Source organism: Sycon ciliatum, chromosome 3 (genome assembly GCF_964019385.1).
Source record: "Sycon ciliatum chromosome 3, ocSycCili1.1, whole genome shotgun sequence".
Classification (NCBI taxonomy): Eukaryota; Metazoa; Porifera; class Calcarea; order Leucosolenida; family Sycettidae; genus Sycon; species Sycon ciliatum.
Window position 1 is genome coordinate 12,623,286 of NC_088645.1, and position 19,066 is coordinate 12,642,351.

Genomic DNA, 19,066 nt, shown 5'->3' on the forward strand with positions numbered 1-19,066 from the left:
AATCTGACTTACTGTCGCACAATATACATGAAAAGGACATTTTGGTTACTGAAAGTTATGCGGGTTTAAAAAGTGTCGGATTATAGAGGACTGTATTTAGAACTTCAATAGCATGGGTATTTATTTTATTTTACGGGCATAGTTGGGTACTTTTGTTCCACGTGAACTTCACAGTTGATTGGGTAAGAAAATCATCGAGTCATCCAATCGAGCACTACTAGTACTGTAGTAGATAGTACATGATGTACCCATGTGTTCATTATTAATGTACATGTGTCTTCATTCGTTGACTGCCCTGAGTGTGATTCGTCTGGAGAGCGATAGGACTCTAACGTGATACAGAACTGTCGGGCGCCGAAGAAGGACCAGGCTAGAATTTCATCAAGCACAGCATACCAATGTGTTCACGCTGACTCAACTGCACATAGACGAAGCTCATGCATAACGGTCCAGCTAGGCTGCCCCCCCCCCCCCCCCAACAGTACTCTGTAGGCCGCAGGCAGTCATACCTGACCAAACCTGGCTTGGGTATGACTCACCGATCAGCTGGCATCACAGACACAGATCCGGCTAGGATGAGTTGCAGGCAACGATAATGAGTCTGCCAAGCCAGCATTCACTCTCACAGAACCCAAAGCTCATCACATGCCATGTCCTACCCCCTCACGCACGCAGCGGCGGATCCAGAGATCTCTACAGGGGATGTCCAGTTTAGCCAAAACTGAATAGCTGATACAGGCACACGTACAATCATGTACATGCATCATTACGGTTTCCAGTAGTACACAACTCCCCTGGATCCGCAACTGGCATTCAAACTCGGTCTGGTCTCAACTTGCAAATCAGCAATGATCTGAGGATAGAGTTGTCGGTTGAAAAGATGTTAACATGATGTATTGCATAGTTTCTAATGAAGATAGAAAAAACCCAGAACGTTAGAAATGAGGACACAAGCAGGCGTCACCCGGCAGAAGAGGTTGACAAGCACGGGTAGGCTGTCCAGGAAGCTTTGAACACAAGCTACCGCTAACGCAGAGTGCAGGGAAACTCAAAACCCGACGCACAAGAAGCAGAGAAAAAGCAGCCCAACGGTGGTGAGAGGAGTGGAACAATTGAACTAGCAGCACCAAACTCAAGAACAGCACAGCACAGCATTCTTGCCCGCAAGCGGAAGAGCGACAGGGCAATGGGTACAGGCATGGGCTGGTCGGACACTGCGCACACAGTCAGACAAACTGACACGGCAGACTACGCAGTACCAAAGTCACCGCGAGCCTGCTTGTCCTGGAAGAACAAACGCACATCAGCACATACACGCACGCACGCACACACACACATCAGCTAAGTTCACACATGGTCAACGCGCATTCTAACAAAATCCCCTGCCACCATCAACACAACCGTATGAACCAATCATGTATGCACACTTTAAAAAGTGTGCATGACCGTGTCTTCATGAGTTGTGTATGTGACATGATGAAAGTGTGTGATACCAAGCTGGGTAGTAGCCAGAGGGCTTGTGCCACGTGAGTCTAAGTCTAGGAGAGGGACACACATGCATTCACACACTCACACAGACCCCCCCCCCCCACCACATGCACCCCCCCCCCCCCACCACACACACACACGCACGCCTCAGACCTGCCCATCGCGGAAGTGATGATAGCGAACAGCTATGTTTAAAATAGACATAGCAACGTGTGCTGGGATTACACCATTCAACAGTTTGCAAGGCTGATGAATTGACCGCCACTAATTTTAGCCTGGTATCCACCACACAGCTGATTGAAGTGGCTTTTTCTGGCCAGTGGGTCCCCACGCACACCCACACAGAAGCCGTCCACATACCTGTGATTCTGTCCACGCCTTGCTGAGGTTTCTCTTCATGTCGTCATCTCCGTCATCGTACATCTTCTTCAGCATGTTCATGAGGCCGGCGGATGGATCGTCGGACGGTGTTTTCCCTACATCAGCCATCTTAGACTTTCTGTCAAGAGACGGCAATCAAGTATCAGAGCCAACACAAACAGCAAAGCAATCGAATGGTAAATGGCACAGTAACGCTTCAACAGAAAGTACAGTTGTGCTCGGCGAAGTCCGACCCAAAGTGCATACAGTCGTCCCTCTCCAATCCAGCACTTTATAAACCAGCACCCTCGATAAACCGGCACAATTTTCAGTAGCCAAAATGTCCCCTTCATGCACATTGCAGCAGTATATCTGATTTGTTAATCCAGCACCCTCCCTAATCCAGCAGATTGTCCGTGGCACAAATGGTGCCGGATTATAGAGGGACCACTGTACTGGTATTTGGCGCCCTCAACTTGCACGGCCATTGACGCCCTGGAAGTGGTACTAATGTGGCTGGACGTACACATGTACAAATACAGTGGTGTAATCGGAACTGGTCCAGGGCGCCAAGTTTGCACTTTGGGTCGGATATCAGTGCAAGCGCAACTGTACAAATCAAATGATTACAGTCAAAAGCGCTTACACGCAGTACACAGCGTAAGGCGGAATACTACACATGTGTAATAGTACATATCAGACAATCGCTTGACCATCACGAGGGTAACGCTTACATTTACCCCCCCCCCCCCCCCCCCCTCTGGACAGCATTGCTTCTGCTGTTCCAAAGAGCCTCAACATTAATGATAGCTTGCATGCCGTCCTACCGGTAGGACCCAAGAAATCGCGCTACAAAAGTGATTTTGGTTGAGAAATTTCTTGAAACAATTGTTGAGATGAGGTCTTTGTCAGGCAAAGTAATGGCGCAAAAATGCAAGACTATGTCCAGTGCATTGCATACGCGCAATTTTATCAATTGTCAAAATGGCCGCACATACTCTTGTCGGAGCGCTAGCAACTCTGTCCAAAGTGAATTTTGACCATGGCACATCAATCGTGGTGAGGTACTAATGTTTTTATTAGTCTGCCAAGGCAGTGGAATGCATAATTCCATACACCGTTTCCATGGTTACCATTTGCTGTTACCATGGAATTTCGTACTATGCCTTGTGCGATCACGTCTAAAATTTGTGGACTCCTTCATTAGCCCCTGAGCAACAGTTTAGGGTCAAGTTTTAGGTCAATGTTAGAACAGAGGCCATGCAGCATGTCTGTGTATGATGGTCCTACCGGTAGGTCCTACCGGTAGGACCGAGGTCTATGCAAGCTATCACTAGGGAGGTTCTGCTCTACGTTTTGGGAACGCGACGCAAAGAATCACGCGAACTTTCTTCGCGTTCCCGTAACGTAAAGAAATGCTGTTCTGCTCTACGTTTCACCTAGAGAAGTCACGTGGAATGTGTACTGGGAATTTCCCCTTCCATATTTGGCAGTTTTCTGCATCCAGTTGATCGATACCCAGCAAATCCGTACGCATTTTCTCTGCGTGTGCCACAACGTAGAGAACCTCATCTCCGCGTAGAAATCTGGAGCCAAAACACGCGAAGCCGTAGACTCTAACCCAGACACCTGCTCTCTACGTGATTTCTCTACGTTTCACGTATAGCAGAACCTCTCTATTAACAATCTGGACTCCCACTTTGTTGACAAAGAAAGAGTGAATGCCGGAAAAATTTCACGGTTCGCACGAGACTCGGCTGGAGGCCGAGTCTTTCGCATCCGTAGGGACGCCACCACCCTCTGGGATCAAGGCGCAAATGCAGCTCCTAAAGCGGTGGGAGGTGAGTAGATCAGACCCACCACCAAGTGGTCAAAGACCGAAAATCCCATTCCTGGAAAACCGAAAACTAAGTCTCAAAATGCTGGATCCCCACCACCACTTACTTTTTTTCTTCTGTTTTCTTTTCCTTAGCGGTCAGGTGACTCCAGCTGCCTGGTGTAGCCTTGTGTAAAGTCACCTGCACGCTGGTGCGGCGAATCTGTCAAAACACCATAGTAGTGGATGCACACAGTCACACACGCACACACACACACACACGCACGCACACACACACACACACAGTTGCACACAGTCACATACACAAAAAAACGAGGAGCTGAACTGTCATCCGTGAAGCACGATCACACGAGTGGTGTTTCCCCAGCATTGGTCAACCTCAGCGGCGTAGAGAGAGAGAGAGAGAGAGAGAGAGAGAGAGAGAGAGATAGAGAGAGAGAGAGAATCAAAATGGAGACCAACTGCCTGGGTACAAACCTTGAAAGTAGACTTCTCTGGTACGATTTCATCACCGAGCGTAACGGCCAGTGTGTGATTCTTGCCATTCAAGTTTTCGACAAGAAGAGAGAACGACCTGGACACAAGTGGCAGAAATAGGTACACATCATAAGCACACAAACATACAAACACACACACACACACACATACACACACACACACACACACACACACACACACACACACATACTTGTTGCTCACTGCCAAAACTGGTCACGTGGGTCTCCCCGGGAGAGGGGAGAGAGACTCAAAAGGACTCTTGGAAAGATGACTCAACTGGCTATTGAACCGCCCAACGGCCGACACCCCCTGAAATCCCCAAAACTCTGGGTGGGCTTGAAAATGATCCCACTTATGGGCTCACCACACCTCAGTAAGTGGTTGAGGACAAGGTGCAGAAAACACACACACACACACACACACACACACTACTACTACTATTGACAGCTGCCAGAAATGGCCACGCCGCTCCCCAAAGGGAGGTACTGTCAGAGAGGTTAGGGGAGAGGTAGGCAGTGCTTCAAATGGCGCTCCAGGTCCTGTCGCCTCCGAAACTGGCGCTGACTACAGACTCGGCAATGATGTTCAAAGTGCTGGCGATCAGTCACTGTAGGGCGCTTCGGGCGGGGTCCACAGCGATGGCGCTTGAGGCCAGCAGTAGACTTGAAAGTACGCTGGCAGGCAGTACACACCGGGACCTCGGCAACAGGAGGAGCATCAAAAGGCGGTCGGTCGTCACAGTTGTCACTCCCTAGGCACTTATGCACTGCAAGCCCACCCCTGCTCCGGAGCCATCTACTGCAGGCAGGACACTGTACCGACCCGGGCTGCTGTGATACGGGGAGCTGTCGGACTGCTGTGCACTTGTGCCGGGCCATGTCGGCACGCCGACGAAACAGGCGGCCGCAAACGTGGCACACAATCGTCTTCGGGGCAGGCTCCTTCACCCCCGCTGCTGCCGACACTATGTCACGCCACTCTCCGCGATCATTGGCTGATGGGAACCAATTGTGCACACCGGCCACAGTCAGATCAGCCTGGACAACGTCCTTCCAGCGATGTCGGGGGCCGCAAAACGGGCGGGTTCGTGGAAGATGAGCGAAGAGCAACTGCTTGGGTAACCGATTGTTATCAAGCCGAGCTAGGTGCCCAAGCCACTCCAAGCGTCTTCGCTGTACCATGCACGACAGTGGAGTAGGGTCACCCCACTGTGTGCGTAGTTGCTCCGATGTAATGTGCTGCTCCCACTGGCGGCCGCGCGAAATGCCAAGGATTGACCGTAGGTTGGCGTGATGGAACCTGTCCAGCTTGTCCAAGTCCGACTTCAATGGGGTCCAACACTCCGAGCCATACAAAACCGTGGTGAGAACACATACCACATACAAATGCCGTCGAGTAGGCAGGTTCAGACTCTGATCATGTAAAATCCGCCGAAGACAGCCAAAGGCCCTGGCACCCTTCGCAAGGCGGCTCTGGACATCGGCATGAGCTCGCGAATCCGGAGTTATAACAGATCCAAGATAGGGGAAGGAGGTAACAGCTTCAACCCTTTCATTGCCAATTGCCAGATCGGAACAATCAGCGGCAGCGACTCCATAGCCCGCGACCAGTAGCTTAGTCTTCGTCATGCTGACCGTGAGGCCAAAGCTGGATGCCACATCGCAGAAGGCGGACAGGGACAGGTCGGCTGCAGCACGAGTTGTTGCGAGTAGGACGGCGTCATCGGCAAACTCAAAATCATCAGCATGACCAGTCTGAGACTGTCGACGTCGCCCAGCTGCACGGGGAAACAACTGTCCATTAATCAAGAAGCTGAAATCCACACCAGACTCGATGCCGCGCTCCCTGAGAACAGACCTCCACCGCTCCATCACCAATCCGAAATACAGGTTGAACAGCACAGGAGCCATGACACACCCCTGCCGCAAACCATTTTGTACAGAGATCGGATCGGTACAACCACCAGCAACACGAACAGACGCCAACATGTCCGTATGGAACGACTTCACGAGAGCCACAGCCTGAGGGGGGACACCGAGCCGAAGCAATGCCTGCCACAGAGCCTCACGAGGCACAGAGTCGTATGCTTTGCGGAGGTCCACAAAGACGCAAAACAGCTTCGATCTATGCTCATATGATTTCTCTACCAGTTGGCGGACAGAGAAGATGGCATCAGCACAACCACGGTTTCGCCGGAACCCACACTGCGACTCCGGTAGCTCATCCTCAGCGAGCACTTGCAGCCGATTCTGCACGACCCTAGCAACTAGCTTCCCCACAACCTCCAGCAACGCAATTCCTCGCCAGTTGTCGCAGCGAGAAAGGTCACCCTTCTTAGGTATGGGGATGAGCACTGCATCACGCCAGTCCTGCGGTACGTAACCCTCCGACCAGACAGATTGAAGCAGGTCCAGAAGGAGTGGGTGGAGGACGGGCACACCAGCCTTCAACAGTTCAGGCACGATCTGCGACATGCCACCAGCCTTGCCGTTCTTCAGATGTCTCAGGGCATGGGTCAACTCCTCTCCCGACGGTGGCTGCGTTAGCGAGTGCATGATCTCCCGCTGGGGGATTTGCTGGAATACCTCTGCATCGTAAGTACTGCAGACATTCAAAACACCTGAGAAGTGCCCGTGCCATGTGTCCCTCTGCTCTTGCACAGATCCACAGACGTCTCCCCGAGTGTCGCGGATAGCCTGTACAGATATTGGCTTTAGCCCACCAAAACAGCGCTGCATATCTTGGATGGCAGACCACACATATTTGCCGCTGAAACGTCCCCGCTGCACCACCGCCGCTTTTTCCATTAACCAGGTGGTCTTTGCCCGCCGTATACCAGCCCGAGCCTGGCCACGAGCCTCCTTGAAAGCCCTGTGATCATTCTGATCACACACATTCTGATCACACACACACACACACACACACACACACACACACACACACACACACACACACACACACACACACACACACACACACACACACATACACACACACACACACACACACACACACACACACACACACACACACACACACACACCTCAGACCTGCCCATCGCGGAAGCAATGATAGCAAACAGCCATGTTAGACATACAGTAAAACCTGTGACTACCGACCACCCCTTGGTGCCAGCAAAAGCGGTCTTTAGTAGCAGGTGGTCTTTAGTTAGAGGTTTGCACCGTGCGACCATATATGGATCCCAGTATATGATATGCATATCAAAATGCAGCTAATACCCCCAGGACTTGCGCAATGCCATTCTTATTTCAGGTCAAACAACACTTGGAGAGAAAGACGGAGAGATGGAGAGAGACAAAAAAGAGAGAGAGAAGATTAATTTTTGTGCAGACATCAAATTCAGCTGCTACTTCTGAAGCCAGGAGTCAAACGTTCCCTGTGGAAGTTTCGTTTTGTGCTGGGCTTCAAATTTGTTCATCCGATCAATCCTACCGATTGTTCGAACGCGATCCTTCAGCATCAGGACCTTGCGGTGCTGCTTTGCTTCTGGATTCCTTGACGCCATCGTCGATTCATTTGTATGGCTGGGGTGACAGAGCCGCTCAGTCTTCGTTTCTCCTCCGAGTAGTGACATCGAGCAGAGAGCGCTTTCGATGCGCTCTCAAAGACGTTTCCTATCATGTTTATTCTTGACAGCGCTTGAAATTCTGACAGGTGTAGTGCAGTCCACACCGACTCCACAGCCATAATGGCATAATGGCCTGCGTTCATTTGTTCAGCTGTAGTACCGAAAGATTCCTTTCAGGACCATGGAAAATCAGCAAAATTTCACGAAGGAGCTTCGAGCAACATTTGATTTCCTACATCGCGGTCGCTAGTTACGGGTCAAAAATCGTCTTTGGGACAAGAAAAGGCGGTCGCTGGTCGCGTTCAGCAGGTAGTCGCTAGTCACAGTGCATTTTGAATGTGAGACCGTCCGTGCCTGGCCAAGTGGTCGGTAGTACCAGGCTGGTCGCTAGTCACGGTGGTCTTTAGTTACAGGTTTTACTGTAGCAACTTGTGCTGGGATTACACCATTCAACAGCTTGCGAGGCTGATGAATTGACCACCACTAATTTTAGCCTGGTCTACACCACACAGCTGATTGAAGTGGCTTTTTTCTGCGCGCGCACAAACACACACACACACACACACACACACACACACACACACACACACACACACAGCCGTAGACGGAAAATATGTCACAGACTCCCTGTATTAGTACATGTACAGTGCTGTATGGGCTCCTGTAGAGAACACGTGACATACAGTAGCGCACTGTACATTGGTTCCTGAAAGCCATGAAACTCATGTCAGACATCTCATTTTTATTTCCTTCGTTGTCTCGCTTGGCTGGGTATCAGAGTAGATCTACTTACTCCTTGGCGAATGTCACCTGGACTTGTTCTTTCGGCAGTCCACCGACACCGTCCAGTGTGACATAGATCTTGACGGAGTTCGACTCCTGGTCCCAGCCTGTGTAACAGCCAGAAAGTGTTGTGCACACACACACACACATGCACCCAGACACACGTGCACACATACACACACACACGCACACACACACACACACGCATGCACCCAGACACACACGCATACACACACACACACACACACACACACACATGCACAGACAAAGACACATGCGCGCACGTCCAAACGCATCATCATACACTACGTTGCCAGTGGCAGGGACAACAATGAAGAACCCAATCAGAGTCAGAAGAGGGGGCTCAAATACAGTATCGCATTTTCTGGAGCATAAGCCGCACCCCCCCCCCCCCTTTCGACATAAAATACAGATATTACTACCCTATTTATCACCGCTAATTTGATCAACGGAGTATAAGCCGCAACCCCCTTTTTTTGGGGTGAATTTTGAGTGTTCAAAGTCCGGCTTGCACTCCGGAAGATACGGTACTCAATGCAGCATAGAGCAGAGCGAAAAGTCTCATCCCCTGTGCGTGGAATCCACAAACTGGTACTGTAAAACCGGAAAGTCTCACGAGTCACTAAGTCTAAGATCAATTTTTTTCTGTTTAACCCTTTACCATCCGTGCGTACTTGAATCGATCTCTAGAGATCGATGGACATGCATACACTAAAACATTCGTAACTCGATCGATTCTTGGCGGAATTTAAATAACTAAGTATCTAGGAAGAAGCCGAAGAGCCCAGCTTTCCATTGCATCATTCGGTGAAGAGCTGCGATGTCACATTCCAAAGATATTCCGCTCGACATTTCGGCCACGGCAAAAGTCGAATTTCTTTCCGAGTGACTGACCTTGAGCGGGGAATTTCCCCTCTCCTGACATGCTGAGTCACTTTGGCATGCTTTGAGTGCGTGGGCAGCATGAAAAGAAACTCAAGCAAAAAATTTGGATTGTTTACGATGAAGGAGCGAGAAATGGCTGGCGAGGAGAGAATTTCCTCGTACATCAAGCGATGGGGTGTATTTGAAGCTCCCTGGCGCTGGATATGTGATCTTGGTAGTGTCCTGTTTGAGCTCAATGGACGCAGCTCGTGGAGAGCTTTCCAGAATGCCCAAGTTTGTGAAAATTGGTTGATTAGAACCGAAGATATTCTGAAAATAAGGTGAAAATTATTGCATTTGGGACTGCTGGGGAATTTTGGTCGGATGGTAAAGGGTTAATAATAAGGACGTTTAGCAACGCGAAAGTTCGAAAGAAAATTCGAGTCTGGGAATGAGTACAGGAAAAAAGCTCGAAACTTCGAAAACTTGGACGCGAAGTTGCAGTGATTTGCGAAAGTAACTTTCTCTTTTCTCGGTACGCATTTGACTACAGGGAGTAGTAATTTTACAGCCCCCTGCTTGAGACTGACCTGCATTATACGGTACGGTACTATAAGATTCAAATTACTTCGAGAAAAAGTCATTTCGCATTGCTAAACCTCACAAGTTTTCTTTTTCGAAATACGTTTTCGCGAAATATCACCACCAACAAAAGTTCGAATTTTCGCATTGCTAAACGTCCTTAGTATTTAAAGAAACGTTATCACGAACCCGGTTTGAAAATGTCTGTGTAAAGACGCGCACACAGATGGGTGGCCAGGTAACCATCGTTAAACTTTCTGCACGTAATCATGCCAAAACTACAAAAACGTTATACTTTTTGGTCGTTAAACTTTCCGGTTTTACAGTACATACCGCAACCGGTATGATGTAATCTGGCCAAATTCTGCGAAACCTGGCTGAAGTTCCTTATGGAATGCTCCACAGTGCAGGGAACATACTGCAGTGACCATAAAAAGCAGCAATCCAAGCACATTCCCAGAGGATCGTACATGTAGTGGAGAAATTGGGATATTCTCAAATCGCCGCGGTGGTTCTTTCTAGAAGAACGGTAGGTTACATTAGAGTGGACGCATACTACAGTTTCACTCGGTGAAATCCCACCCAGAGTGCCCTCAACTAGCACGCCCTGGAATTGGCGCGAATGCGGCTGGACGTACGCATGTACAAATACAACGTTGTAATCGGAACTAGTCCAGAGCGTCAGCTTCGCAATTCAGGTCGGATTTCACCAAGCACAACTGTAGTACCAGGATGACACAAGGGGTGCATGGATGTGGGTAGTGGCACTATCGGCGCTTGTGACAGTGGTTAAGTTGCGAGACGTATCACCTCACCCCACCGTCAGGCGCTGCGGCCGCGGCTGGGTTATCCGTGGTTTTAGCAGCCATCGAGAGTTCCTCAGGAACGGATATGAAAATTGACTCCTTTTCTAAACAATAAGAGGACGGAAAAAGTGTTTTAATCTGAGTTTCGTGCACTAAGCGATCATCAGAGTTAAAACACTTTTCCGTCCTCTTATGGTTTGAACCAGCTCTGCCTCTTGGTATCGAGCACTCTCTTGGACAGCCTGGAACCCCTCTGTTTTACGCCTTTTTTATTATTATGACTGGTATGCCAGAATGACAACGAGTGAACAAGACAGGAAGAAACACACTGTCAGCAAAGAGATGATAAAATCCGACACGTCGAATACGCCGCTTACCGTACGACTTGATGGGTGCAGCAAACACCTTGCTATCTCTCGCCTTGGTGGCGGTGGTGGCCGCGGTGGCAGTAGCCGACGCACTGCTCTGTGTCTCCGCGGCGCCCGCGCTAGTGTTGGTGCTGGAGGCTGCCGGCAGAGTGTTGAGCAGACGCTGGACTTCCGTCTCCAGCAGTTTCTTCACGTTGGGCCGCTCGGCTATCTGCGCAAGACGCTGCAGCTCGCCTACATCTTTCTGCAATGCAACACGCACAAGAGACAGCATGCTTACTTTGTCTTGCACATATTGTACCCCAGTGGAACGACGCGTTGGAAGCCACTCACATACATAAGCCCAAGTACACTATTCACTGGTTTGAGGGAAAGATGCAAACGGGAAAAGTCAGAAGAAAAAATTGACTGTAGCCACCAGTACTCGAACCAGGGACCTTCGCTTTTAGCCAGTGATGCTCTAACCACTGAGCTATGGTGTAGCCATCATCCCAGCAGAGATCGTTCAACAAGTTTTAGTACACTACGGCGGCATTCATATTGAGAACCACCCGGGCCAAAAACGGTGCATCACGTGCACATAACAGTGTATTATCCTGTCCACCCAGCAGTAGCGTGACGGGAGTTACGGGATCACATTAAGGCCATGCATTACATCATCGCTGTTCGCGAAAGGCACCTACCGTATTTCCCCGATTATAAGTCGCACCTTTTTTACACTAAAATTCAGGGTAAAAAAGGGGGTGCGACTTACAATCGAGCATGACTTACTACTGAAGTGAATATATTGCAACAATATTGCTCAAACCTGAAAATGGCGGTGCGACTATCGAGTGCGACTTATAATCGGGGAAATACGGTACTCATCTACTAGTACTCTGACGTTTCAGTGACAAATGCACAGCCCTGTGAAGAGCCCTGTGAAGAGCCCTATTCCACCTCACACAGCAAGCTACCACCCGACATACAGTGGAACCTCGTTAGGAAGAACACTGATAAGACGAATGTTTGCCTAAGAAGAACTAGTATTCGTAACTGTATTGGATAAACCCCGGTGTATTTCACCGGGTAAAACACATGGAAAAGAAGAACTCCCGTTATTGCGAACAAATATCATCGGTCCCTTGATGTTCGTCCAAAAGAGGTTTGACTGTAACAACAAATTTACAAAATTATCATAACTCATTACAGTCCATTCATAAAAAGATGGGCTCTGGCTCTAGCGAGCTCCCGTATTTGGCGATTTTTCGTGATTTCATCGTACACAGTGCAGTGCTGCGAAATTTGAAATTTGAAAAAGGGTCCAAAAAGGGTACCTGAACTGGGGTTCGAACCGCACAATGCACTGTTGCAGACGGGGTCAAACGGCCTGGATTTTTATGGTTTTTCCCAATTCAATGCTTTGGGGGCAAAACCTGGCCGAAATCCTATTCTTGTTATGGCTTGCTTTTTGGAGAAAAAAACTTCAGAAACAGAAGAGGATTCCATAGAGGATTGCAGAAAAAAATTCTAAAAAAACTCAACGTTTGACCCATTTATGGCCAAAAGCTAGAAGTTCATTTTTTTCTGAATGGACTGTAGGCACACCACGCACCAATCCCAAGTGCTCAAATCGAAAACAAGGAAATACCACCTACTAAAGGTCGGAAGGAGCACGTGACGCAACAAACAAAGCGTGGAAAAGTACCCACGTCCCACGCACATTAGACAAACGACAGTCAAAACAATAATATCCTACTCGGGCGAGTGAGTGATAGATGAAGAAAACGCAGGGCAGCATTTCATTCAATGTTTCCATTCAAACAAAAGTAGTCATCAATTTCAAATTTCAGCATAAATTCAAACGACTTGGATCACGAGCATTTGTTTGTGGATGCTACTGTGTTTCGAATACATACTATTCTTACCATTGTGTCATTGGTCGCCATTGTGATAACCACGCCACGTACTCACAGTGTCCACAGCTGCACAACAAGTCCTGAGAGCAAACAGTTCGTTTCTGACAAGGTTTTTCGACCAACTTTTTTCAAGCTTGTCGCGTTTGCCTTGCCGGAAAATCACGACCAAAAGGCAAAACAGAAATTTCGTGTTGGGAGAAACCATGGAAACGTGTACAGTCAGATGTACGCGTGACGTAAGCGTCAGACTTCGGTCTGCGATTTGGGGGATCCCCTGATTCCCCTCACGTGGGGACTCACGTGCACGAGCACGAGTAACAGTTTGACACCGTACTTGAAAAGTATGCGTACATCATCACGTACATGGCGTGGCCCACGTTCCAGCTTCCTTTCTCTCATAAACTATTATTTTTAGGAATCACCCCTAAAAAAGTCAGTAGTCCAAGAAATCGAAAGAAAACAAGCCCTTAGAGGTTTCTCCAAGCGGCTCAGCCCAGGGAATTTGGAACATGTCGTTTCGTCAGTGATCTTGAGGAATCGCGGAAAGGCTCTCGAACTGACAGGTAAGAAAGAACATGTCCTTGGGACGGGGTTCAAAGTTCATAGCATGCCCTTTGCTCCGACGGCACAAACACAGCAGTGAAAGTCCAAATCATAGAAGAGGGCGTTCTTTAGCTAATACCTACTGAGTTTGAGTGATCAGGTTGTTGTCTTGTTTGTCTGACAAGTCGACTGTGGCAGTGTGCATGCACATTGTACATGTATAATACTAAAGTGCAATCCAGCATTGTATGGCGGATTGGTCATACTCATTAGACAAAAGTTTCCGACACCTCCATCTCAGTGATACTTCCACTGTACAATCATGTACATCATGTACATGTAGATCTACCACATGTACTTCTGCTAGTGGCAGTGTGCTACCCACCAATGGAGTTGAAAAAATAGCACTCCCTGTCAGAATCCCACTCAGCTTGCGGCGAGTCATCACTCATCAGCATGATGATCATGGCGGATATTTGTGCGTGAAGTCCCGCACAAGCATTGCCTTACTTCAAGTACAGCATTGCACGTGAAACCCGGGGGGGGGGGGGGGGGGGGGGGTGATCGCTGCAATTTGCGGCTACTAACCGTAGAAAAAACTCAAATCCGGCCAGCATGATCATCATTTCACTACGTAACGAAGACATCACGCTGCGCACAGCATAGCTCGGAGAATAGGGTTGCACGCGCTTGGGGTTATGCCCTAATCTAGCAAGTATTGATATGCCGCTCTCCAAATTTCATTCACTGTGCACTGTGCGATTACCAGACAAACGTCTACAATAGAGGTACAGCACAGCATATTGGCTTTATGAAGGTGCTAATACATGTATGTGGGAGGTGTTAGTCCTAGCGGGTTCTGGGTATGAGAGTTAGTGTCTGCGACCAGATAAGGTGTGATCATAGCAGTGCGGATCCTGTGCTGGTGAAAAGCAGAGCCAGTGCTGGGTGAGGCCCAGGTGGCCGAGTCTTCTCTTTTTTGGTCCATGTCGCCACAAATCAAACTAGTTTGAAAACTTTAGAGCCTAGATTCCACAACTACCTCTTAGCGTACACTGATACATCTACACACAAAGCACATCAGATGAATGCACTGGATTACTTGAGTGATATCAGTTATCCCAAGTCAATGATCCTGCTCAGGTGTATATGGATGCACATGAAGTCACACCTTACCTTCCTGACCCCTTGGGGTGCAATATCATGCAGCTAAATCACTACCCATCACGCCCAACTGTGCAACATTCGTGCCCTCAACTACATGCACTAGTATATCATCGCGCTGACCCTTCGTGCATCACATTCACATCAAGATGTGAGGTGTATAACTATCTTTGTAGGGTATAATCCATTGTTTACTCTATTGGGCTTTGTTTCCTGATGGTTGTGGCCCAGTGAAATAAACTCTGAGCACAGATGCACAAATTTTGCACGAAACCTTGTGTGTAACTGTGCTTTCTGGGAATTTTGTCTATGCTTCACTGCAGTATTGATCAAGCTCTGCACAATGCGTCGCCAGGCATTCTAGCATATTCCCAGAGCCAGAACAGCTCAAATCATTGGCTCATACCCCGATGAAGGAGTGCTGTTTCCGTCTTGTGGGACCATGATAAGTCCTGGATCAGTGCCAGTATGCCAAGGAGAGACTGAAGCCATGGGGCTGGGGCGAGCGGGTTTGAAACCCCGTCCAATCCCTGCTCTGATGAGCATGGCTATACGAAGGGAGCCAATGAGGAGAAAAATGCCTGGAAATCTAAGGTACTGTATATTCTCCATTACTAGCACAGTCTCACAGTCGCACTGTGAGCACCTTTCGAAACATTATAAGCAGCCTCTATTGTTAGCGCGGTCTTGATGGAAATCAATGTTGCATGCATGATGTCTAGCATGTTTGCTTTTTTTACTCCTCCCTCACTCTTCTTCTTGCTCTGTATGAATGTGTCTGGTTGGTTGAAAAAACAGAAGCACTGTCTCCAATTAAGCGCGGTCTCCAATATAAGCATAGGGTAGAGGGGTGTTGAAAAATATATGCCCAACACTTATAAAAGAGAATATCCTGTATGTATCTGTGTTGCATGCCCAGGATGCCCGGTGCAGGACTAGAGCGATGTGTTTCCTTTTATGACGTGCAGGAAACCGGAAATTAGGATGCAAGACCTCTTCTCTTCTGAGGCGAGTGGTGTGGTTTGCGGAATCCGCTGTGCTGGAGGAAGGCTTGTCTAGCTCAGCCATTGGTAGGACAAGAGTCGCACAATCATAGCGGCTACGTGCTACACTGCAGCCAGCAACAGCGTCTTATGATGGCTTGCCCAAGTATTCAATAATTGAGAGGTATGTTGAACAAGATTGATTGCGGTTTGTGGTTTATGTGGTTATTGATGCACTTAGTTTTTTTAGACTCCTTGTTACTTTGGGAGTTGAATCTACAACTCGGTTCTTGAAATACTGAAAATTCAGCCCGACTGACAGTCAGACTCTAACACTAGCCTAACACTTCTTATTCATGACTAATTTTGGATCTATGTGTTGCTTCTGATGCATTTCCCACGTCACTGGGATGTTGAGTTGTTCCACGAGAAAGTGCAATTAAAGCTCACGCTTCAATGTGGCTTGCCACACTGGAGACTCAGAGTAGCCACGTTGCCTGCACAAGTCTTCAATGGGTGTCGCAGTCACGGTGCAGTTCCTCATCGTGTACTGGTACCTTAACCAGTGTAAGCTGCATCAGTGACATGCTCCGTGCCTCACTTCCACACACACACCCTGGTGTTGTGTGCATGGTTGGTTGCACTGCCATTGTGACTGTCTGTGTTCCACCACTGGCTCAGTTGCATGCCTGCCATTCACCTATACATACTTGAGTACACGATTCCAATACTAAGTACGGCTGCACTGTCTCAGGGGTTGCATGGCTGGATGGCAAAATTCGATTGCACCACGATGAAAAAATACATTGAATTTGATTTTGATTTTGCTGGCCTGGCATGGCTGCTGGCACCTGCAGTCGATATAATTTTCAATCGGCCCACCGCATGCGAAGCGATTGAGTCACAGTGCCACTCATTTCTTTTATCACCACCGGAGCACTAGTATGCAATTGTCATCAAGTGGAACTGGCAAACAGGAATCTAGATTGTAGTCTGATGCTAGCTATCAAGTTAAACATGTGATCGCTGAGCAGGCATGCAATGGCATCATGATGACATGTCCACCTGGTGAAGGCCCTGGAGTGTCCGCTATGACTTGGCCATTCTCTGTTCAGCGCCGGCTTACGCAACTTTACCCTTCAAGTCTTGGACACCATTGTTGCGAAACCCTCCATAACTCCTAATAATTATGGTTGCCATGGTTTCTCATAATACCAGTACATTGCTAAGCTGGTAACCTTAAATGCTTTAAGTACGCCGGGCATTGCGTAGCCCTAGACCTGCGAACACTGGACTGCGAAATGATGCAAGCCGGAAGCTTGATTGGCGCATTGAGCAGGATTGTATGTAGAAACAGCTGGTGGTGATTGACAAAAGACAAACAATTGTTTTTGGCTTTTAGTCGACCATTGACGTCAGCCTGTACGAACACATTGGTCACCACAAAACAGACGAACCCAGCGGAGCAAGATATTGACGTTGCTGGGCTGTGACTGCTGTACATGTGTATCGCACGGATTCACGTCACTGTGCTCGTGTGTGTATGTGTGTGTGTGTGTGTGTGTGTGTGTGTGTGTGTGTGTGTGTGTGTGTGTGTGTGTGTGTGTGTGTGTGTGTGCGTTTGTGTATATCACCAGTACGACAGACCCATCTGTTCGCATCATAAATTGCATACATCACCATAATCACATGACCATTGAATGCGTCCATATGAGTGCTATCTCACGAGTTGTATTGGTTCTATGCCTCTCAGCCCGATGCATGCAGTTAATCCATGGGTGCAAGTTCATGCTCTGCACCGCCTGTCCCCTCGAAAGTACACTCACAAACCATGTTCCACTAGTGTTTAGCAGGACACCATTTGCATGGTTTGGTACTCCTATTACTCAGACCACTCCTCTGTGCAGTGTGACATGCTGCTAGACCCGGACAAGTATAAGCAATTCAGAATGATCTGCAGCGTTAAACATTCCCAGAATTGTTTCGACTGTTCGGGTTTTTCTTGCACGTTTTAGTCAGGAATACTGGTGCTAGAGCAGTTAGTCCATGTCACAGTACACATATCCGGCTAGTCCTGACAAATCAATGATGCTTACTGGCTGATCAACAAATGTTCTCTTGTCCCTGTTACATGCGATTCAGCACAATATGGACTGGAAACTAACAAGAGATAACATAGGCTCCCCAGTAAACTCTGCGGAGCTTATGTACAGTACTCTTGGAGTTTATGTACTCTTGCTAGTAGTTGTTTATAATAGTAAAAATAAAAACAGCCTGTACACAAACAATGCATAATTTTGAATTTAAAATGGTTTAAAAAACTCATTGTTTGTGATTCGGTTGGAAACCCCCCTAGAGGTGACCCTGCGTACGCGCCTGTCAGGTGTCTTGCTGCAGTAGGTTTGTAGCATTTCTTGTTGCATTTTATCTTGGAGGTCCTCTGTGTTATCACGTCTCAACCTGTAAACGGTAAGCCATTATTCATACCGTGCGTTATCGCATGAACAGCACACACACGCATACCCAATCGAGCTATCGGCCGTCAAAATTGATGCAATCACCAGTGCATGTATGTGTAGCTGTATGGTGTGCGTCACTGCTCCCTGTTCACTCTTGTCAATGTCGCTTGCAACGGATTAACTACGATGAGTGGGCAGCTTGAATGAGGTCCACTATCATAATGACTAATGACCGGCTCCATAGCGAATTTAAGATAGTGTGCGACACTATCGCCATTTTGTCCATTTTACACACAGAAAACCTCGCTGTTCATTAGCAGCATGTCTAGTGTGGAGCCTTGCTGGTGATCTGAATAGAATTTGCAGCTCTGTCGTATTTCCCCGTTTGCAGTTTACCAATATTGTAGCGTAAACGTGTTAGCATCCGGGCCTAACCGAGAACTGAGATCACTTTGCATGAAGTCCGAGTTGCAGCTAAACCTCGTTCTGCTTTTCTCTGCATGACCTTTAGCTCCGTCTATGTAAATTCACCAAGTTATACAGTGACTGATTTCATGATGTGGACTAGATTCCAGAAACATTGATACAATTCGCCGCCTGCGTGTGGAAGAGCTGGAGCGCTTAGCCAGAAGTTGCTGAATCGCTCAATGCCAGTCGCGTCCAGGACTGGAATAGGCATTGGGAGATATAACATCAAGCAATACCTGGATCTGAACATGCAGCTCCTGACGACCAAATCATGCACAACTTTGTTGAATTTGCTATTGCTCATTCAGAACTGTAGGTGATGGAGTTCAACACAGGGGTCATCCATTGTATACAT

The 19,066-nt window shown here is 48.2% G+C and overlaps 1 protein-coding gene and 1 long non-coding RNA gene across 3 annotated transcripts; one reads left to right on the plus strand and one right to left on the minus strand.

The window, feature by feature from the left end:
- Positions 1 to 830: 830 nt before the first annotated feature.
- LOC135811471 (calcyclin-binding protein-like) lies at positions 831 to 13,246 on the minus strand. Its single transcript, XM_065324712.1, has 7 exons — positions 13,104 to 13,246; positions 11,206 to 11,440; positions 8,566 to 8,662; positions 4,163 to 4,259; positions 3,793 to 3,887; positions 1,849 to 1,987; positions 831 to 1,284 (listed from the first exon to the last, which is right to left on the minus strand). The coding sequence occupies exons 1-7, from the start codon at positions 13,122 to 13,124 to the stop codon at positions 1,249 to 1,251; spliced, it is 720 nt and encodes a 239-aa protein (XP_065180784.1). The 5' UTR covers positions 13,125 to 13,246; the 3' UTR covers positions 831 to 1,248.
- Positions 13,247 to 13,543: 297 nt separating this feature from the next.
- Positions 13,544 to 16,177, plus strand: LOC135811472 (uncharacterized). Of its 2 annotated transcripts, none has more exons than XR_010552603.1 (3): positions 13,544 to 13,657; positions 15,125 to 15,395; positions 15,721 to 16,177. It is a non-coding gene; the product is annotated as an uncharacterized LOC135811472 (long non-coding RNA). The 2 variants fall into 2 exon arrangements; XR_010552604.1 differs by having other exon boundaries at positions 15,770 to 16,177.
- Positions 16,178 to 19,066: the final 2,889 nt, after the last annotated feature.

Excerpts from the sequence above, each read along its gene's own strand:
- LOC135811471 (XM_065324712.1), bottom strand. The coding sequence starts at position 13,124 with ATGGCGACCAATGACACAATG. Across the intron at positions 11,441-13,103 it reads TGGCGACCAATGACACAATG|AAAGATGTAGGCGAGCTGCA; the intron begins GTAAGAATAGTA and ends GTTGCATTGCAG. Across the intron at positions 8,663-11,205 it reads TGCACCCATCAAGTCGTACG|GCTGGGACCAGGAGTCGAAC; the intron begins GTAAGCGGCGTA and ends GCTGTTACACAG.